At 47.5% G+C, this 21674-nt stretch overlaps 1 protein-coding gene across 3 annotated transcripts in view; it reads right to left on the bottom strand.

The window, feature by feature from the left end:
• LOC117349121 (AP-1 complex subunit beta-1) overlaps nt 1–21674 on the bottom strand; it is a 123706-nt gene that overhangs the window by 33205 nt on the left and 68827 nt on the right. For all 3 annotated transcript variants that reach the window (XM_033922157.1, XM_033922159.1, XM_033922158.1), the window contains 2 exons: nt 9070–9329; nt 5564–5756 (listed from right to left, as the gene is read on the bottom strand). In XM_033922157.1, coding sequence (XP_033778048.1) covers nt 5564–5756; nt 9070–9329 — 453 coding nt within the window. The remainder of the gene's footprint in view (nt 1–5563; nt 5757–9069; nt 9330–21674) is intronic.

Raw genomic sequence — 21674 nt, 5'->3', positions numbered from 1 at the left:
ATTAAAGGTACGATGTCAGCATCTATTAGGCAAACATGGTTCTTCTTGTTGCATAGAGCATTCTGGACCCCTACTAGATTACAAAAATTAGATTGCTCTAAGTCTAATAGATGCTGGCATTGTAAAATTGAAGTTGGAACTCTAGATCAGACATGGGCAACTCCGGTCCTCGAGGGCCAGAATCCAATCGGGTTTTCAGGATTTCCCCAATGAATATGCAATGCATTGAAAGCAGTGCATGCAAATAGATCTCATGCATATTCATTGGGGAAATCCTGAACACCCGACTGGATTGCGGCCCTCGAGGAGGGACTTGGACACCCCTGCCTTAAGGTGTATCCAAGTTCCAAAAATCTGATTGGCTGAAAGGAAGGGAAGTGGTCAGGCCTCTGAAGCAATAGAAACAGAGAATTCAACAACAGATGTGCATGGCTTCTGCATGTTATATCATCTTTCCCTGTTGCAATACTCTCTGGCATTCCTTTTGTTTCCTTTCTGCTTAGCCAAGGCTTTCATTAATTATGTTACTATCACCCACTACGACTATGTCACTGGAGTGCTCGATATACGATGCTTCTGAACAGCAGGTCATAAAAATAATTAAAAAACAAAACAGAAAAAAATACCATTAAAATAGAAAGACTCACACAATCCAAGAATGAGAACATGCACACCAGATTAAACTTAAATAATAATAATAAGTAACAGTCCCCATGCATCAGGCTGATCCGTTATCCAAAGCTCCAAGCGACATATTAAAGAAATGGGGTTTCAACTGGTCTTAAAATTTGGGAAAGGTAATTCTGACCAAATAAACGGAGAGAGAGGCCATTCCGCAGTTTCAGGGCAAGAAAATTAAAGGCTGCATCAATTTCTGGCATAACTTCCAATATCACATTTCTACGTGATAACCACATGGCTGTGGATTTCTCTGCATTTAGAATTAAATTGCTCTCAGCTGACCAATTACACATCTCTTTCAGTTGTACATTAAGGTTTGTAATTGCTGCCTCCAATACTAGCAATTGAATGTCATCCACAAAAATACAGAACTTCATGTTCCAAGATTCTAACACTCTTGCAAGACTCACCGAATATATATTGAAAAGGGTCAGTGATAACAAAGACCCCTGAAAACTAAAGATTGGTTGTGTGAACGTGAACAAATAAGGCTTGAAGTCGGCAGCCCTCTTGTAAACCCAAACGAGAATATTACCCAGGACTGAAAGCTAGGAGAGCCATTTTAAGCAGGACTTCTCAACAAGCAAGTCAATGCAGATATAGTTAAATATCCTCCAAGATGAGAACTTTGTTAAGAGCGTGTAGAATAAAAATCATGATTACTAGCTTTTTAAGCTTATCCAAACTGTGCAATAGGAACAAGAGATGTTTCCTGTTTTGGATTTAGTTATAAAACTGATTATATATTGTCGATTCTTACTAAAATAGGGTAGAGGAATTCAGGCACTTCTCTACACTGCAGACATTATACAATACAGAATTAAGAATCCTATTGAGGTTACTGAATTAAGGACTAAAATGATCTGAAAAGTTACAAGCAAGAGAAATAGTTTCTAACAACTTCAAGGATATTTTCATGCCCAGCAAGATGAGAGTCCTCTATGTCAAACATGCTTTCATAAACTAGATGCTTCGGAGCAGTCAGTCTCGAGATGCATTTTCTTTTCTAATTTGAAATCAGGATGGGCAAGGTGAGATGAAAAGGAAGAAGTGAGAGAGCAAAGAAACCAACCAATTACCCATTGAGTGTCCTCTCCCATCTGCAGAGAACAGCAGGATGCAGAAGGAAAGAAGCAGAAAGATTAGTAGACTGGAAAGCACAGACACGAACAAATTACTACTTAAGCTGAGGTGACAATGGTCCTGCCTTCCCATAGTCCAGGCCAGCAAAGCCAGAGGGGGAAACTTTGAAGAAACCTCTGGCAAGACTCGTGAAAATACCAACACTGCAGCAACTCAGGAGGGAGAACCCGGGAATTAGGTCAAATACTTTCCCTCTTTTACTCACCGGGGACCTCTCTGTGAAAACATACAACTCCTCGACATACTGTGTATACATTTGAAGGAACACAAACAAGAATTGTGACAAAACATAACTGACTAGTCTTTAGGCCCGTTACATTAACAGGTGCTAGAATTTCTGACTTATACTGGTCAGAATCGCGAGCGAGGGAAAAATCTTCAGAAATCACTGCACATATAGACTATCCAAGACAGCATAGATGCATTGATCCCACATCACCCTCAGTGTGTTGACATAATGGTGAATGTCATTGGGAATTTATACCGAGAGGAAGGACAACTACATTGTCCTTCAGTTATGACAGAATAACAAATTCTTAAATCAATAAATTCCACAGATAGAAAGTCTAGGGGAAGAAATCATTTCAAATATGTTGCAGAATGCAGAAAAGGCTATTCATAATTAAACAATAAAGTGATCCATCGCTATGCTGCATTTGAACTGTACACAGACAATAGTCAGCTAGCAAATGGCCAAAAGGGTTCAGCAGTCTTCTACAGTGTTAAGCTTCAAATATAAACTCTCGCTCCATCTTGAATCCCCTTACACTGCCTTGGAGCATCAGATGACCCAAACTTATCCTTTTCCATTCCTCTTTGGCTTGCAAGGGCTGCTTTTTCCGCCCTGCTCCCAGGTCCACCTCTTTGGCACACTCAGGACCTGCCAATGGATAAAAGGCTCTCATATGTTGCAGCACTAAAACCTAAACAATACGGCAGGCCTATAAATATGATTTGGTTTTCAGAAGCTTTTAACTGTGCAGAAACTATGCTTGTTCATATTGGGAATGATTTCTTCCTGGTAATACTTCGAGTCCAATTGAAAGGCCGGTCAGATGTATAGTATCTGGTACATGGCTAAGAATTATGAAGTGGGGAGATTTTTAACAAATGACAGCTGACAGGAAACCAGTACTAGAGAATGACACGGGGGGGGGGGAACATTTATCACCGTTCCCGCCCCGCTCCCGCCACGTCCCTGCGAGCTCAGTTCCCAACCCCGCGAGCTCAGTCCTTGTCCTGTCCCCACGAGCTCTGTCCACGTTCCGCAAGCTCGGTCCGTTACAATAACGGGTGCTAAAGTAGATATCTGTATGTCTGGTTTTTTGGGGTTTTTTAAATTTGTCTCTCTCTCTCCCTGGACGCTGTCTGTCTGTCATTCTTTGTGTCTGTGTCTCTCCCTGGTCCCCCATCTGTGCGTCTTTCTTTCTTTCTGTTTCCCTGGCCCCCCTGCTTGCCAAAGCAGCCCCCTTTTGCTCTTCCCCTGTTGTGCAATGCCTGCCTGCTTCGTGGCCCCCCTTCTGTTCCTCCCCCCCCCCCCCGATTGCTGTCTGCCTCCAGAACACCCCTCCCCCCAAAGCAGCCCCCTTTCCCTCTCCCCCTGGCCCCCGGTTGTGCCATGCCTGCCTGCTCCATTGCCCCCTTCTGTTCACCCCCATGATTGCTGTTTGCCCCCAGCACAACTCTCCCCCCAAAGCAGCCCCCTTTCCCCCTGTTGTGCAATGCCTGCCTGCTCCGTGGCCCCCTTCTATTCCTCCCCCCCCCACAATTGCTGTCTGCCCCTAGCACATCCCTCCCCCCAAAGCAGTCCCCTTTCGCTCTCCCACTGGCCCCCTGTTGTGCCATGCCTGCCTGCTCCGTGGCCTCCTTCTGTTCCCCCCATGATTGCTGTTTGCCCCAGCACAACTATCCCCCCAAAGCAGCCCTCTTTCCCCCTGTTGTGCAATGCCAGCCTGTTTCGTGGCCCCCCTTCTGTTCCTCACCCCCCTGATTGCTGTCTGCCCCCAGCACACCCCTCCCCCCAAAGCAGCCCCCCTTTCGCTCTCCCTCTGGCCCCCTGTTGTGCCATGCCTGCCTGCTCCATGGCCCCCTTCTGTTTCCCCCACCCCCCATGATTGCTGTCTGCACTCAACACAACCCTCCCACCAAAACAGCCCCCTTTCCTGCCTGCTCCATAGCCCTTCTTTTTTGGCTTTCCCTCCTGTTCTTACCCTCCCTCCATCCATCCATGGTTCCTGCTGCTGCTCCTGTTCAAAGCGGCCTGCTTAGGTTCACGGTCGGCTGTAGCCTGCGGTGCGGAACACTGGGTAACAAAAAAGCTGGACGAGGGGGAGTCCCTTGACATCGTGTACTTGGACTTTAGCAAAGCTTTTGATAGTGTTCCGCACCGCAGGTTACTGAACAAGATGAAAGCGATGGGATTAGGAGGGACGTTGACTGCAAGGGTAGAAGACTGGCTTAGCGACAGACTTCAAAGGGTGATGGTAAACGGTACTCTCTCAAAATTGTCAAAAGTGAGCAGTGGAGTGCCGCAGGGCTCGGTCTTGGGCCCGACAAGAGATGACCCAGAATATAAACTGAAGACTAGATTAGAATTTAGGTTGCCAGTTCTTTATGGAAGAAATTCGGCTTTCTAGACATCTATTCTATACAACAAGCTAACACATTCTGCTTAAGAAATGAAGAAACTACAGTTCTGCAGAAAACAATTCACCACTTGGCAAGAACTGAAAAAGGATCAGTACACTCCACCATACGTTTTACCAGTACAAAGACCCAAAGCTGTATTTTGTGTTTTAGCTCTATATAACAATCTACCGAGGACAGGCATTTTGAGATTGTTGGACTATAAATGCAATAAATACAAATCAATCTCTCTGCTTCAGCCAGTGGTTCTTCACCTCTACCCGATAATCAGCATGATGCTGGTATTCAAACACTGCAATTCCTTGATGCCTTTCTCTAGGACCTTGATGATGGCTAACCCTAACAGTATTTATCAATGTCTCAGGTTTGAAGTGTAGCTTCACAGTCCGTTGGAGTCAACGGCTTGGGCCAGACTCAGACATACCACAGTGTCTGTCTTTATCCTCTTGACACTGACGAATACCCTACGATGGTTTTCTTCAACAGGTGGGCACAACTAGAGATATTATGTTTGGGCTAGAGGTACGGAAAGCACAAACTATGAGTGGCCACTTTGGATGATATGACAATACAAATGTGGTAACCACCTGACAAATAGCCTCACATATACACGGTTACTCAGAGGTTTAGGGAGCCGGCAGAAGACAATTATCTAGATATATGTTATTTTGCATTTTAGATAAGTTACCACTTCATAGGAACTACTGTCAAAAGAAAACAAACGCCCTTGAACTGGAACAGGCTTTGACTGGTTTCTTAACCCTTTAATTGGAAGATGGTGAAAAAGGCTGCTTTATGTAGAACAGGCATTTGGCGATGTTGATCTCCCATAAGAGCCATAGAAACACATGCTGCTTCTGAGCAACAGTGTCACATAAAGGGTTAATCAGGATGTCTGAGATCTTTTTCATTTAAAGAGAGGACACTGAGGTCACAGCAAATTGTGTCCCTCATCTGAACTAGCTCCTATCCAGGGTCTTTACCAGCGAGACACAAGAGATACTCCTCTAGCTAAGCTACTAATCTAGGTGGTCTCTATATGCCTTGTGGCCTAATTGTTTAGTTCAAGCCTTTTATCAAAGGAAACACTTACCAGGCTATCCAGTCCTCCACCCAGGAGATCTACAGCTCCCATTTGCATGGAGGACACCTGAGGTACATTTCCTGGGGGGCCCAGGTCAAGGTTCAGTAGATCTCCAAGAAGATCACCCTGGGAAGGGATAACCTGTGGCTGCTCCATAGGTGCTGAAGAAGGAGGTCCGACTGGGCTATCTCCAATTTCAACACTAGAAGGAAAAGTACAAAAAATAAATATATATTTTTTTTAATTCATTGTATCCTTAATGGTGTCTCCATTACAGAGCTGATGAATGTCTTCCCTATCTCAGTCTGCGTTTTAGACAGGCTATATGTTTTTTAAATAAATAAAATTAAATCTCTTATTGTGAGCAGGCTCCTATCAGAAGAGGTACTTCCAGAGCAAGAAATATTTGGACAAGTTTTCAGATAACAACAGAAGAATTAGAACGGTAATCTGGGGTCTGTTAAGATACACAGGAGTCAATACTTGAGCTGTTGATTCCCATTTCCCGCGAACTGCAGAAGGATATCCCTTTAAGGACTTGAGAACTCTTCTTTTCTTTATCTTAGCTATTACAGCAGAGGTCCCGAGACGGACACTGGCAATGTCCAAGGCAAAAATCAGGCAAATCAAAACAAGTCCACAAAGGGACTCCTGTGTATCCTAATAGAACCCAGATTACTAAGGTAAGAACCTAATCTGTTGTTCTGTTGGAGATATACAGGAGTCCATACTTTGAGCTGACATACCAAAGCAGTGCCAGATGTCTAGGGAGGGACAGATGAGCCTATCAGCAGTACAGAGGACCCAAAGGCTGCATCCTCTCGAGCCACCACATCCATTCTGTAGAACGCTGTAAAAGTGTGAAGAGTAGCCAAAGTAGCACTTCTGCAGATTTCATCAGGCAAAACGGCCTGGGATTCTGCTCAGAAGTTGCTATACCTCTGGTGGAATGCATTGCCAGGGAAAGAGGTGGCTGTTTCCCAGCGGAAATGTAGGAAGAGGAAATCACCATACGGATCCATCTGGCAATAGTTGCCTTAGAGGCTGGCCTGCCCTATATTGAGTGGCTGGTCAGTACAAAAAGATGATCAGAAAGCCTGAAGTCATTAGTTCTCTCCAGGTAGATGAGCAGGGCCCTGCACACATCCAGCCCCAAGACAGGAATGGTCTACGCAATGGGGGTCTCTGCCTGAGGGCCCACCTCAAAAACCGAGTGACATCTAGGTGAGAAGCCAGAGACTGAAGGCCACTCCAGGTCTAAAAGCACAAGATACCAGTTATTTGCATTTTGAGGGTCAAAACCGCACATCCCTTTTTGAGGCCAGCTTGCAGGAAGGCAAGGATCACCAGAACGGGAGCTCTCTCTGGCTCCACCTGCTCCTTGGTACACCATAACTGGAAGGTCTTCCAGGTCTTAGAATAAGCCACAACCATCGCTGGCTTCTTGGCCCTAAGGAGAGTCGTAACCACAACCTCTGAATAACCCTTTCGAATAAAGGCTGCATGCTCAAAAGCCATGCCATTAAGACCAAAGCATTCCTGCTTCTCTGTCAGAACCAGGCCATATGCAAAAAATAAAAATGGTGATTTTAGGGTTTTAGAGGAGGGGGACCCGAGTACTAACCCCAGAAACCACTAAAATTCCAAATTTCAGAATCCTTCGACGTTCCCTATAGGAAATAATGGGAGTATTCACTGTGACTTCAGGTGCCTGTTTGTCTCAATCAGTCTGGCTGCAGGGAAAGAGATCCTCAATCGTTGAAGGAAATCTTCTGGCTGCTGGCCGAATGGATCACGGCCATTGACTCCTACCCCCAGGATTCCTCATGCAGCGATGGAGAAAAAAAAATTACACACCCAGCTCTCTGATATCCCTAGGGTTCTTATTCAAGGGCCACACAACCTCTGACTGAATCAGCAGGTGAACTGCTCCCAGAGGGACGGACCCCGAGCTCTTGAAGGAACCTAAAGCAGGCAGGTTCTGCAGGAACTCTGAGAAACTGTCCTGGGAGCAGCAGTCCTCAGCAGAGTATGCCCAAGCAGGGGATCTCCGAGCACCAAAGCCACAAAGAAGTTCAAAAATCTGGTGGAAAACAATAAAAAAAAAAACAGAGCAAAGCAAAACACATCTTCTCAGTTCGCTTGCAGAAGGAATAACTGAGGAGGGTGCTGTGCTCCACTGCAGAAGGGGAGGAGTTCTCAAGATCTTAAAGGGATATCCTTCTGCAGTTCTTGGAAAATGGCAATCAACAGTTTAAGTATGGACGCCTATGCATCCGCAACTTAAGAACAAATTGGGCAAGGCCATTCAAAAATAAAAGCATGGGAGGGAATGTGTTGGCAAAAGATCTGATCTAGTATTGGTGATTTCCTCTTTCATTGAGTGCAAATCACTTCTATCAAAGTAGAGTGAAAAATAAAGTCAAGTCAGAGATTACAGGGCTTCTATAATACCACAGAAGCAAAGAATAATGGACAGATTTGATGGGTTTCATGCTCTTTACCTGCTTTCATAACCAAGCTATCCTGCAAGGACTGAGTTATTAAATCAAAACGCCTTTTTAAAAAAATATGTGAAAACACAATCAGGCTCAACAAGTTTCTGGATTAGCATGAAAAACAGCAACTGGTAGGTCTTTGCTTACTTCCCTTTCTAAACTCATATGACTGTAGAAAACGTCCTTCCCGCAACATTTTCAAAATTGCTTTTACCTCATAATCCTTTCAATCTAAAGCAATGGTCTCAAACTCAAACCCTTTGCAGGGCCACATTTTGGATTTGTAGGTACTTGGAGGGCCGCAGAAAACATAGTTAATGTCTTATTAAAGAAATGACAATTTTGCATGAGGTAAAACTCTTTATAGTTTATAAATCTTCCCCCTCCCCAAGGCCTACATGTTCCCCCCTTCTTTGCAGTGTCCTCCAGCTTCCCCCTTGCCTCCCGGTCTTAGTTTCAACTAATTACCGCAGCCTGCAGAGAGGATCGCCGGTGCTGTAGCGTTCCTTGCAGGCTGCCATTGGTCTCTGCAGCATGTTCCCTCTGCCAACGTCCCGCCCCTCCTCTGATGTCAGGGGCAGGATCGCGGCAGAGGGAACATGCTGCTGAGGATGACAGCAGCCTGCAAGGAATGCTACAGCACCGGCGATCCTCTCTGCAGGCTGAGGTAATTATCTGAAGGTAAGAGAGCGAGGCCAGGGGGGAAGCTGGAGGACGCTGCAAAGAGAGGGCAGTCTAGTACAGACCGCAAAATAGTACCTGGAGGGCCGCAATTTTGAGACCACTGATCTAAAGCCACCCAAATGTAGCCTCCTTGTGACCCTAAGCAGGGTACTCCGTTGCCCCAGGCACAAAACGTAGATTGTGAGTGCGCTATGGACAGAGAGAGTACCTGCATATAATGTACATAGTGCTGTGTATGCTTAGCAGCACTATAGAAATGATTACTAGTAGTAATTGCATGCCTTGCCATACTAGAGGGGCTGCCATTTCTAGCCATGTGACCCATCAGCTTACCTCCCTTGTTGTATAGGTAGGTGTTTCCGGTGTATCCCGTGACTGCCCTCCACAAAAGCATTTGGTGGTTTGTGGTATACAGAAGCCAGAGATCCAATATGGCAGATGAGCTCATCCAGCAAGGTGGGCTCAATCAAATCTGTCTCCTCAGAAATCAGGGGCTTCTCAGACAGCACCACTTCTTTGGCAGTCACTGGGTCTGTGGACAGAAGGCGCCAGTAGATGTAGCCACGATCCCGAAGATCAGGGTTATCTGAATCCTAAAACCAAACACCACATGAGTCACCCCAAAATATTCTATGCTTTTTAGATTTTAGTCATTTCTAAAGCATCCACAAGCTATACGGACATAGGACCGAGCAGCTCCCATACCAGGGCTAAAACAATGTTTGCAAACTGCCTTGATATGATCAATGCAAGGCAGTAAAACACATGCATATGTAAATCAATCTAGATGACAGAAGTCTGCAGGATAATGAAAGGCTTTTGCACCTGTCTTTCTAAGTTTAAGAGAAATGGATTTTAATTGCTTCCGTCTAATGAGCGTGCTTTTCTATCACAAACCCATGAATGTGCTTTTTTTCTTGCACAGTGATTAGCTAAGTCCAAATATCTTAGAACAGAGCCTCGAACAATTCCTTAGAACCATGAAGCCAGCGGGGCTTTCAGAATATACACCTCATGCATATTCAATGTGGATGTCCAGAAAATTCAAGTGATTTGGGGAACCCTAGGGCTCATTTGAGAAGCCCTGCCGTAGAATGTAAACACTATTTTTTTTTCTTAGTCAATTACAGGGGTAATTTTAGCAGGCATCATATTATACCATCTACATAGAATTTAGCTATAAAACCAGACTTGCATTTCTTGAAAGAAGTACTAATCTCTCTCTCCTGTTCATACATTAGACAAGACATTGCTTTTTATGTCAGTCTATCACTTACACACTGGGGCATCAACACTAATATCCGTTGTGACTTAAGGACAAAGGTATATGGTTAGAAAGAGGTAACTGAGCTCCAACAGAGAAATTAGTTCTTACCTGGCAACATTCTTTCCTTTATTCCCACCATACCAGTCAGGAGACAGAGAAGGAGAAATTAGGTTCTTACCTGCTAATTTACTTTCTTTTAGCTTCTCCAGACCAGTAGAGGTTAACTTTACGAATGGGTATATATCTAATCATGACCAGCAGGTGGAGACTGAAAACAAAACTTTGGGACAGTATATCCTAGCCCCTCCTCTCTATTTCCCTCAGTCTGCCGAATAGCCAAGCAGAACCAAGAACTGGACAAAAAACAGAGAGAAAACACAATACTCCGAAAGGAGTAACAAATAACATACCCAAAAATGCTGTTGGAAAATGCAGAGGAGAAATTCCCGAAGGAAGAATGTCCCCACAGCTCGCCAGCTAAGCCAGCCGAGCCACAGCCGCTGTTCTTCAATTCTCCCCGGCCCTAGAAAAATACTAGAACCCGCAGCAAAAACCAAAAACTGCCCGCGCAACAGCCCCAACAACAACAACAACAGACAGGGTGGGGACCTCTACTGGTCTGGAGAAGCTAAAAGAAAGTAAATTAGCAGGTAAGAACCTAATTTCTCCTTCTTTAGCACTCTCCAGACCAGTAGAGGTTAACTTTACGAATGGGACGTACCAAAGCAGTCCCTCTCACGGGCGGGACCCCCGAAGGGCCGATACCAGTACACGCTCACCGAACACCGCGTCCCGACGCGCCTGCACATCAACCCGATAATGACGAACAAAGGAATGCAAGGAGGACCAAACCGCAGCCTTACAAATATCCACTGGAGGCACGAGCGACGACTCAGCCCAAGAAGCCGCCTGACCCCGAGTGGAATGAGCCTTGAGAAACTCCGGAACAGGCTGCTGTTTCCGAAGATAAGCGGAAGCAATCGTCTCCTTGATCCAGCGCGCAATAGTAGCCTTAGAAGCGCCAGCTCCCCGACGAGGACCAGCCAGGAGAACAAAGAGATGATCGGACTTCCGGAATTCCAGGGTCCGCTGCACATAAGAGCGAAGGACCCGACCGACAACCAACTTGCGCAGCTGCCGTTGCTCAGAAGAGCCCTCCCGACTACCCAAGACCGGGAGAATCACCGATTGATTGACATGAAAAGGAGAAACAACCTTCGGCAGAAAGGAAGGAACAGGCCGCAAGACGACCCGCTCCCTAGAAAACTCCAAGAAGGGAGCCCTACAAGAGAAAGCCTGTAGCTCAGAAACACGCCTAGCAGACGTAATGGCCACCAAAAAGACCGCCTTCAAAGTAAGGTCCTTCAAAGAACAGACGTCCAAGGGCTCGAAAGGCGGACGCACCAAAACAGAGAGAACCAGATTAAGATCCCAAGAGGGAACCGAGGGCCGTAGGGGAGGCCTAAGCAACTTGGCCGCCCGCAAAAATCGAATCACATCAGGAAGAGCCGATAAACGCTGACCTGACACCAACCCTCGAAAGGCCGACAGGGCCGCAAGGTGAACCCGGAGAGAAGACCAAGCCAGGCCTCTATCCAGGCCATCCTGCAAGAACTCTAGAATGATAGGCAGAGAAGCGCGAAAAGAGGTCACTCCCCGCGCCCGACACCATTCCTCAAATAGACGCCAAACCCGCACATAAGCCCGAGAGGTAGAAAGCCTCCGGGACCCCAACAGTGTAGAGATCACCTTGTCTGAATATCCCTTCTTGCTAAGGCGACCCCTTTCAAGAGCCACGCTGTAAGACAGAAGGGAGACGGGTCGAACATGGGAATGGGACCCTGCATCAGAAGGTCGTCCGAGAGAGGCAGAGGAAGAGGATCCGTCACCAGGTGCCTCACCAGATCCGCATACCACGGACGGCGAGGCCAATCCGGCGCCACCAGCACCACCAAACTCGGATGGTGAACAATGCGAAGAAGTACTCTGCCCACCAGCGGCCAAGGAGGGAACACATACAACAGCCCCTCCGTTGGCCACTGCTGGACTAGAGCATCCAGACCCTCGGCCAGACCGTCCCCGCGACGACTGAAGAAGCGGGGCACTTTGGCATTGCCACCCGTGGCCATCAGGTCCATCAGGGGCTGCCCCCAAGCCTGCACTATCAACTGAAACGCCTCGGCGCCGAGACACCACTCTCCTGGATCTAGAAAGTGCCGACTGAGGAAGTCTGCCTGAACATTTTCTACCCCGGCTATATGAGAAGCCGAGAGGTCCAGAAGATGGGACTCCGCCCAAACCATGAGCCGAGCCGCCTCCTGCGCCACAGGAGTGCTCTTGGTGCCCCCCTGACGATTGACATAAGCCACCGCCGTGGCATTGTCCGACAGGACTCTGACCGACTTGCCCAGCAAAAGGGAGTGGAAAGCTAACAGTGCCAGCCTGACCGCTCTGGTCTCCAACTCGTTGATCGACCAGGAGGCCTCCTCCGCGGACCAGGTGCCCCGAGCTGAGTGGCCCATAAACTGAGCCCCCCAACCGAGGAGACTCGCATCCGTAAGGAGCACCGTCCACTGCGGGAGATCCAGACCCACCCCCTGAACCAGGTGAGGGGTCCGGAGCCACCAGCGCAGACTGCAGCGCGCCAAGCCTCGCAGGGGAACCGGAACATCCAAATCTTGCCTCCGGGGAGACCACCTCCGGAGCAGAGCATACTGAAGAGGACGCATGTGGGCCCGCGCCCACCTCACCACGTCCAGGGACGCCGCCATTGACCCCAGGACTTGGAGGAAATCTCGCGCCCGAGGACCCCGGGACGCCAAAAGCAGGCGAATCTGAGATTGCAATTTGCTCACCCGGGCCTCTGGAAGGAAGACCTTCCCCAAGGAGATGTCGAACATAACCCCAAGGCACTCCAGACGCTGAGCCGGGACCAACCGACTCTTGGAAAGGTTGACCACCCAGCCCAGCGACCGGAGAAACTCCACCACCCGAGCCGTAACCCGGGAGCTCTCCTGCAACGACTTTGCCCGAATCAACCAGTCGTCCAGGTAGGGGAGAACCAGGATGCCCACCGACCGCAAGGCTGCCGCGACGACCACCATTACCGTGGTGAACGTCCGAGGAGCCGTGGCCAGACCAAAGGGAAGCGCACAGAACTGAAAGTGCCGCCCCAAGATCGCAAAGCGAAGGAAGTGCTGATGAGAGGCCCGAATTGGAACCTGCAAGTAGGCCTCCGTCAGATCGAGAGACATCCAGGATGGGCCGAAAGGTCCCCTCCTTTATGGCCACCACAAAGTAAATGGAGTACCTGCCGGTGCCCCACTCCGTAGGGGACACCGGCACCACTGCCTCGAGATCTAGCAAACGCTGAAGGGTCTGACGAAAAGCCTGCGTCTTCCATGGAGTCTGACATGGAGAAGCGAGGAAAAGGTCCGGCAGAGAGCGGGTAAACTCCAGAGCGTAACCGTCCCGCACCACCTCAAGGACCCACTGATCGGACGCGATCTCGGCCCATTTGGGGAAAAATTTGCGCAGCCGGGCCCCCACCGGAACCAAAGGGGGCGCCGGCAAGGAGTCATTGCGCAGGACGGGAAGCGGGGGAACCGGCGGAGGGATTCCCTGCCCCCCGACGGGCCCCCCGAAAGGGCTGCATGCGCTGGAAGAACCGACCCCGGGAAAAACCCTGAGCCGGGAAAGAAGCAGCCCCACGCCCCGGGCGATACTTGCGAAATTCCCGCAAACGCCCCCGGGCAGCCCCACACCTAGACGCAGGGCGGGCACGGTCCTCAGGCAGACGGGGCACCTTCGAGTCCGTCAGAGTCTGAATCAACTCATCTAATTCCTCTCCAAACAAAAAGACCCCCTAAAGGGAACTTTAGTAAACTTAGCTTTGGACGCAGAATCCGCCGCCCAAGCGCGCAGCCACAAAATACGCCGCGCGGCCATGCCATAGACTTAGCCGAAATCCGCACCAAGTCATAAAGAGCATCTGAGAGGAACGAGGCAGCCATCGCAATCTTCGCTACCTCCTGATCCACTAGAGACCAGTCATCAGACTCCCGATCCAGGACACGCTCAGCCCACCGAAACACGGCGCGAGCGACTAGCTCCCCACAAACAGCCGCCTGGACCCCAAAGGCAGAGACATCAAAATCATACTTAAGAAGAGTCTCTAACGCACGCGCCTCCGAGACCCTAAGAGCAGAACCGTCCATAACAGGCACGGTATGCCGCTTAGGAAGTGCCGAGACCACCGCGTTCCCCATTGGCGAAATTAAGGTAGCCCTACCTCCCTCCGGGACGGGATACCCAAGAGCCAAGGCGCACACCAAACGAAACTGCGCCCATAGGCCACTGCGCCAACACAAAATCCCGCAAATCCTGACGCACAGGAAAAGAGCGGGAACCAGGACAGACCCCCTGAAGCAGAGGGGCCCCCATACGCGGGGTCTCCGGCGGCGCCACTGCAAAAATGCAGCACCAAGGAGACCTGCTACACAGGTCTAAAAGCTCATCCCTCTGAATAAAAAAGCGCACCACGGACGCATCTGCTCTGGAAGACGGGAAACCCGCCGCCCCGCTGCCAACAGGCGTCCCCTCTAGAGGATCCTGGAAGCCCGCCAAAGCAGCCAGGTCCTCAACCAGGCCAACACGCTCCTCCGCCCACCAATTCGCAATCCAAGCCCCCCCGCGGGCGCTTGGATGAGGGAGGAGGAAGAGGGGACGCCAAACGAAAAGAGGGAGGCAAAGCCATAGGGGGCGCGGAGGGAAACCCCCCCCGAAACCCCCCAGGCGCACGTGGGACCCCCAAAAGTCCGCACAAAGAAAGAAAATAAATTGGGGGCAAAAAACCCCTGGGGGTCCCCAGGGACTCCCTGCCCCAGCAGGGGTCCATGCTGAAACCTGCCCCTGTGTTCGCCATACAGGGGGAAGGTCACCTGAGGTTGCAGACAAAATGGAGGGGCCAGACAAAGAAAATGGCGAAGTTCCCGCCAAAAATGCTCCCTCCATGGCCTGTAGCGGCTGAGAAGACTGAACAGTCCCAGCCGCTAAGACAGGCAAGTCGGCATCAGCTGTCAAAAAATCAGCTGAGAGGGAATCCTTCGGGGAATCCCTCCGTGGGCGGTTGTGGAAGACCGGGCTTCCCCACTGCTCCAAGCCGACTCGCGAGGCACCATCGGCGGGGAGCTCTGGGCGCCTGCAGCCGCTGCCGACGGAGCTCCACCACCTCACCGACCCAAACCGCCGAGTTCAGGCCGGCCGCGAGTGCCTCGCGGCTGGACTAAAATTGTGGCCTACTCCCCCGGAGAAGGGCACAATTGCTCCAGACGCGACCTAGCTATAAAAAAGTGCTGGTTACATGAAAAAATACAGTAAAATACAGTTTTCTTAAAGGGAAACAACCCTTCAGACCAGCACTACCTCAGGATTTTTTTTTTTTTTTTTTTACAGAACAGACTCCACAGGCTCTCGAAGCAATATGCCTTGCTTGACTTAGGGGGCAAGGCTTACTGCTGAGGCTCCTCTAAAAAAATGTGGGGAGGTGGAGGAAGTGGGGGGAGGGACCCCGCTCGTGACCCGCCGGGTTTGACACCCCCGAGGTCGGACGGACCCCCAAACAGGGCCCGACCAAGCTCCGTCCGGCCAAAAACAGGGACAATAAACCCCTAAACAAATTCCAACAGCCCTACCAAGAGAGATGGGTACAGATCACTCAACACCTGCTGGAGACTGAAAGAAGACTGAGGGAAATAGAGAGGAGGGGCTAGGATATACTGTCCCAAAGTTTTGTTTTCAGTCTCCACCTGCTGGTCATGATTAGATATATACCCATTCGTAAAGTTAACCTCTACTGGTCTGGAGAGTGCTAAAGAATACATTGTTATGTGCCCTGCCGTATAAAGGCATTGTGCAGCTCCAGTATTTTGATATTTCCAAAACAACGCAATAGTAAACTTATCTTTAAATCCATAAAAGTACGGCCTGTGTCCTACCAAATGGAGCATTTTAAGAGAAATATTGTAACAGGATATAAAAATAACACCAAGTACTGGGCAGACTTGCATGGTCTGTGTCTGTCTATGGCCGTTTGGGGGAGGATGGGCTGGAGTAGGTTTTGGCAGTTGGAACCCAAGCACAGTACCGGGTAGAGCTTTGGATTCTTGCCCAGAAATAGCTAAGAAGAAAAAATTTAAATTGAATCAGGTTTGGGCAGACTGGATGGACCATTCGGGTCTTTATCTGCCGTCATCTACTATGTTACTTTGAATATAGAAACAGGAACAGAGAAGAAAGACACTATAGGCCAGAGCCATCAACATAAAGGCAGACTCTGTATGGGAAATGGTGGGATAAAGGAATAAAAATCAGCAGGTTAAGAGTGGAGGAGTAGCCTAACGGTTAGTACAATGGATTAAAAGCCTTGAGAACTGAGTTCAGTTCCTATTGCAGCACCTTGCGACCCTGGGCAAGTCACTTAACCTTCCGCTGCCCCAGGTACAAAAACTTATTTATTTATTCAATTTTCTATACCGTTCTCCCAACAGAGCTCAGAACTGTTTACATGAATTTATTCAGGTACTCAAGCATTTTTCCCTGGACTCACTGTCTATCTAATGTACCTGGGACAATGGAGGGATTAAGTGACTTGCCCAGGGTCACAAGGAGCAGTGTGGGTTTGAATCCACAATCTCAGGGTGCTGAAGCTGTAGCTTTAATCACTACGCCAAACTCTCCCCTTCTTATTCCATTTGGGAGAGATATATTATAAATGTAACCTGCTTTGGTTCTACTAAAGAAATGCAGTACTTTTTTCTTCCTTAGCATCACTAGACTAGTCCAGCACCTGTACAATATAGCAAAGCAATCCTTAAGAAAGATGGGAGCTTTGGATCATTTATTGTTCTATTGTTCATTGATACTGAAATTTTGGAGATCCATTTGGATTCAAGTGAATAAATTATTGGAAAATCCAGTACTATTTGGCACGTTATCTTCCCACAATAACAAGCTTCTATGTATTATGACAGGGGTTGCCATACAGCTTATTTTGAGGAATTGGAAAAACTGAGATTGGTTAAATTATGCGTTCTGGTGGGACTCTCTTTCTATGCCACATTTTTAAAATGGAGCGTATGACGGCCATACAACAGGGACATTATAAGAAATTTATGGATGTTTGGGAGCCATTGACAGAATTCTGCAAGGAATGAGTGTTGATTTTGCCCTTTGATCATGCACATCCAGGGAGGGGGCGGGGAGTTACTTTTAATTAGAGTGCAATTGTTGAGTATGTATAAAGGGGGAGGATGATATAAATATTTGTCATAAATATAATTTGATAGAATTTAAGTGTTGTTAAAGTGTAAAATGTTTGTAAAATATGTTGCACTTATTTTTGGCTTTAAAATGAATAAAGATATATAAAAAAAAAAAAAAAGAAAGATCAGCACCAACCTCCATGGGATCTTATCTGGGGACTATTAGGGTTTTGCAAACAACTGAAAAGGATTTTACCCATATGTCTAAAGTGCACTCAATGCAGTCCCATATTGACTACCTGTTGGTATCTAGAGGGCTCTTCTCTTACACCACACAGGGCCTTATGCAATCTCCAATCATGCTTGGATATGGCTGGATTGGATACATTAGGATAAACATAGACATAGACCCCAATGGGCATACCCCTTGGCGCAAGCTAGATACCAAATTTTATGATTTTATGGTGAAGTGCTGGAAAGATTATCAATATCAGAATCAGAAACATTAAACAGGAACTTCAGTTTTATATGCCAATATATACCACAATTAAACTCAAATGATTTGCTTGTATCCACTGACCTATAGTTCTTAAATACAAACGTAGCATGAAGTGTCATCTCCACCTTTAAGAAAAATTGCATGTTTTCCACATACGCTCTGTATTGCAGCCCTAATGCACCCGACAAAATGATGTGAAAGAAAGTGGCCGACAATGTAGAACTTTGTGGTGCACCAGTGGTTAAGTTAACAAAAACAGATTTTTTTTTTGTCCTTTTACAATGCAATATCGCCTTTGGTCCAAAAAAAGAAAATCACAGTCCCATCAATACCAGTAGAAGACAGGGATGAAACTTGATATACCACCCTTCTGTGCTTACAATCAAAGCAGTTTACATACTCAAGGAGCTGCAGTAGGAATTGAACCCAGTTCAAGCTTATTTAAAATTTGATATACTGCTTATCAAATATCTGAGTGGTGTACATAGTTTAAAAGTTAATATAGATAGGGGTATACAATATACCGTATTTTCACGCATATAACGCGCGCGTTATACACGATTTTACAAACCGTGCATAACCATGCGCGTTATACAAATTTTTTTTTACATAGTTCCCCCCCCCCACCGACGTCCGATTCATCACCCTGAAGGACCGCTCGCACCCCCACAGCCTCCCCCCTCCCCCTCCCGCATGGAGAAGCTGCCTACCGTTGTTTCCGGATACCAGTGAGCCCAGCTGCTTCCTCTTCCGGCGGTCCCACCCTTTCTCTGACATCAGAGAAAGGGTGGGACCGCCAGAAGAGGAAGCAGCGTAGCGCAGGGCTCAGAGAAGGGGCGGGACCGCCGGCAGAGGAAGCTGCTGGGCTCACTAGCATCCGGAAACAACGGTAGGCAGCTTCTCCATGCGGGAGGGGGAGGGGGGGAGGCTGTGGGGCTGCGAGCGGTCCTTCGGGTGGGGGTGCGAGTGGTCCTTCGGAAAGGAGAATCAGGGCGGGCAAAAGGAGGGTCGGGGCGGCGAACGGAGAGTCGGGGCGGCGAACGGAGAGTCGGGGCGGCGAACGGAGAGTCGGGGCTGCGAGAGGAGAGTCGGGGCGGCGAACGGAGAGTTGGGGCTGCGAGAGGAGAGTCGGGGCAGCGAACAGAGAGTCGAGGCGGCGAGAGGAGAGTCGGGGCGGCGTGCGCGGTATATGCGTGTGCGTGCTATAGTAAAAAAATTTTACATAAATTTCTGTTCCCCACACGCTATACCCGTGTGCGTGTTTTACACGGGTGCGCGGTATATGGGTGAAAATACGGTACATGTAGACAATCACCAGGACATACTTAAGAGATAAGGGGGGGGGGGGTGAAATACATTAAATGGGAAACACAAATGGAGGAATCTGAGAGGAATAAATTAATAAAATGGTGAGAGTATGTAGATGTGGTTATAGATCAAATGCATCTTGGAATGAGAAAGTTTTTAGATTGGATTTGAATTTATTTCAAGAGGGCTCTTCACGAAGTTACGTGGCCATTGTGCTCCATAGGAAGTTTTGATTACTTGAACGTAATGATCTAATAGGAATATAAGGAGTGATTAATCTGTCGATAAATCCTGGGGATTGTTCTCAGGCCATTGCACCACAAATGGTTTTAACAGCAGAACGTGACTGGGTCAAATGCTGAAGATATATCCAGCAATACCAAATGAAATGAAGGCCCTTTATCAAAACCTACTCAAATAGTATTGGCCACAGAAAGAGGCAAAGTCGCAGTATCAGGCTTTGAATGGAACCCAAATGGGTAATTGTCCAGAATGTGATGATGTTCATTTAAAAAAAATCAATTCTACAAGTACTGAAAAGAAGGCCAAATGACAGCCAAAATGATTACAAGATGAGGTGAAAGAGGCTATTACAATCAAGAGAACATAGTTCCAAAAATTGGAAAAGGGTCTGAATAAAGAAAGCAGGAAGCAGCTTAAGCTCTGGCAAGTTAGATACAAAGCATTGGTAAGAACTGGAAAAGAAGCAAAAACTTATATCAAAACTTTTTCAGTACATTAGAAGACAGAGACATGTGAAGGAGTCTGTGGGACCATTAGATCATCAAAGGATAAAAGGAGCACTGATGGCGGACAATACAATAGATACTTATTGAAAGTCTTATCAAAGGTTTAGAGCAGATTAATAAAGAATACAAAGGAAAGAAAAATGACATCTCAGCAATCAAAAAGGTCTTCAAGAATTTCCGAAACCTAACATAGGACTACTCCAATCTAAAATCTTATGATCTCTGGAGCTTGGTACCGGAAGCTTCAAGTAGTGTGTTAAAAGCCCCTGCAAGGCTTACTAGACAGCTAAAAGGTAGGCCAATGTAAAAATAAAAGGGACGGCCCTTAGGTCAAAGACCAGCGCCCTAACTGAGACTAGCCCTACCTGCGTATGTTCCGGTTCATCAGGAACTTGTCTAACTTTGTCTTGAATCCCTGGAGGGTGTTTTCCCCTATAACAGCCTCCGGAAGAGCGTTCCAGTTTTCCACCACTCTCTGGGTGAAGAAGAACTTCCTTACGTTTGTCCGGAATCTATCCCCTTTTAACTTTAGAGAGTGCCCTCTCGTTCTCCCTACCTTGGAGAGGGTGAACAACCTGCCTTTATCTACTAAGTCTACATTAGTCCAACAAGCTCTAACACAAAAAGTGAGAAATTTTCCTTTGTGTAGGATCGATCAGGATACTGGAACTCCAAACAACATCCAACCCCAGTCCAAAATCATGTGAAAGTATATACGGTTAAAGGTTCAGGTGGCAAAAAATCCGCTTCTTCATACACGATACCCTCTTTTCCTTCAATTTCCATCTGCTTATTTCCTGCCTTTCTAGTCAAAGAGACTGCTCAAACACCTTATATAGCTGTTGCATCATAGACTGTTGGTGTTTTGTTTCCTGGTTCTGCCTCATTTTGTCTCAATTCTGTCATCTTCTGATTTGTAGGGAGCACACCGCTGGCACTTCTTAAAACCCGGTTGAGGGGGCATGAATGGAAACACGGCCTCCGCAAAATCGAACCCGAGGCCTGTATGGTGGCAACAGGCCCCGCCAGGGCCGGCCTGAAAAAATAAGGAAAACTCGACGAGTTTTTTTTTTTTTTAAAACAAAAATAAAGGGAATCCGATAAGAAAAAAGGAAAAAAAGTGAAAAAATACGCGAGCGGGAAGGCAAAAATTAGTTTTTCAACGGCCGTTGAAAACACATGCGTCTTCTTCGCTCCGCGGAAACGAAGAAACTGGGGACCACACTCTCCTCCGTCGGGCGGGAAGGCACTCGCCCATGCGCGGTGCGGCCAACTAGAACTTTCTAGTTAAAAAGGTCTGTACCGGGGCTCCGTCGGTGACGTCACCCATGCGTTAAGAATATGCTGCCTGCTTGTCCTAGGATAAACTGTTCTATGCATCTACAACCCTTTCTGTAAAAACGTATTTCCTTAAATTACTCCGGAGCCTATCACCTCTTAACTTCATCCTATGCCCTCTCATTGCAGAATTTCCTTTCAAATGAAAAAGGCTTAACTCATGTGCATTTACATCACATCGGTATTTAAACATCTCTATCATATCTTCCCTCTCCCACCTTTCCTCCAAAGTATACAAGATCTTTAAGTCTGTCCCTATACGCCTTATGATGAAGACCACGCACCATTTTAAGTAGCCTCGGACCAACTCCATCCTTTTTATATCTTTTTTAAGTTGCGGCCTCCAGAATTGTACACAATTCTGCCGTCATTTTTCTATGTTTCTAATATTCTAAATGAGGTCTCACCAAAGTCTTATATCTTATATAGGGGCATCACCCTTGGGTTTTTGCAGCCCAAATGCATGACCTTGCATTTCTTAGCATTAAATTTTAGCTGCCAAATTTCAGACCATT

This window comes from Geotrypetes seraphini, chromosome 15 (assembly GCF_902459505.1).
Source record: "Geotrypetes seraphini chromosome 15, aGeoSer1.1, whole genome shotgun sequence".
NCBI classification, from domain to species: domain Eukaryota; kingdom Metazoa; phylum Chordata; class Amphibia; order Gymnophiona; family Dermophiidae; genus Geotrypetes; species Geotrypetes seraphini.
The sequence above is the reverse complement of the archived record's forward strand: the minus strand, read 5'-3'. Positions and strand labels throughout refer to the sequence as shown.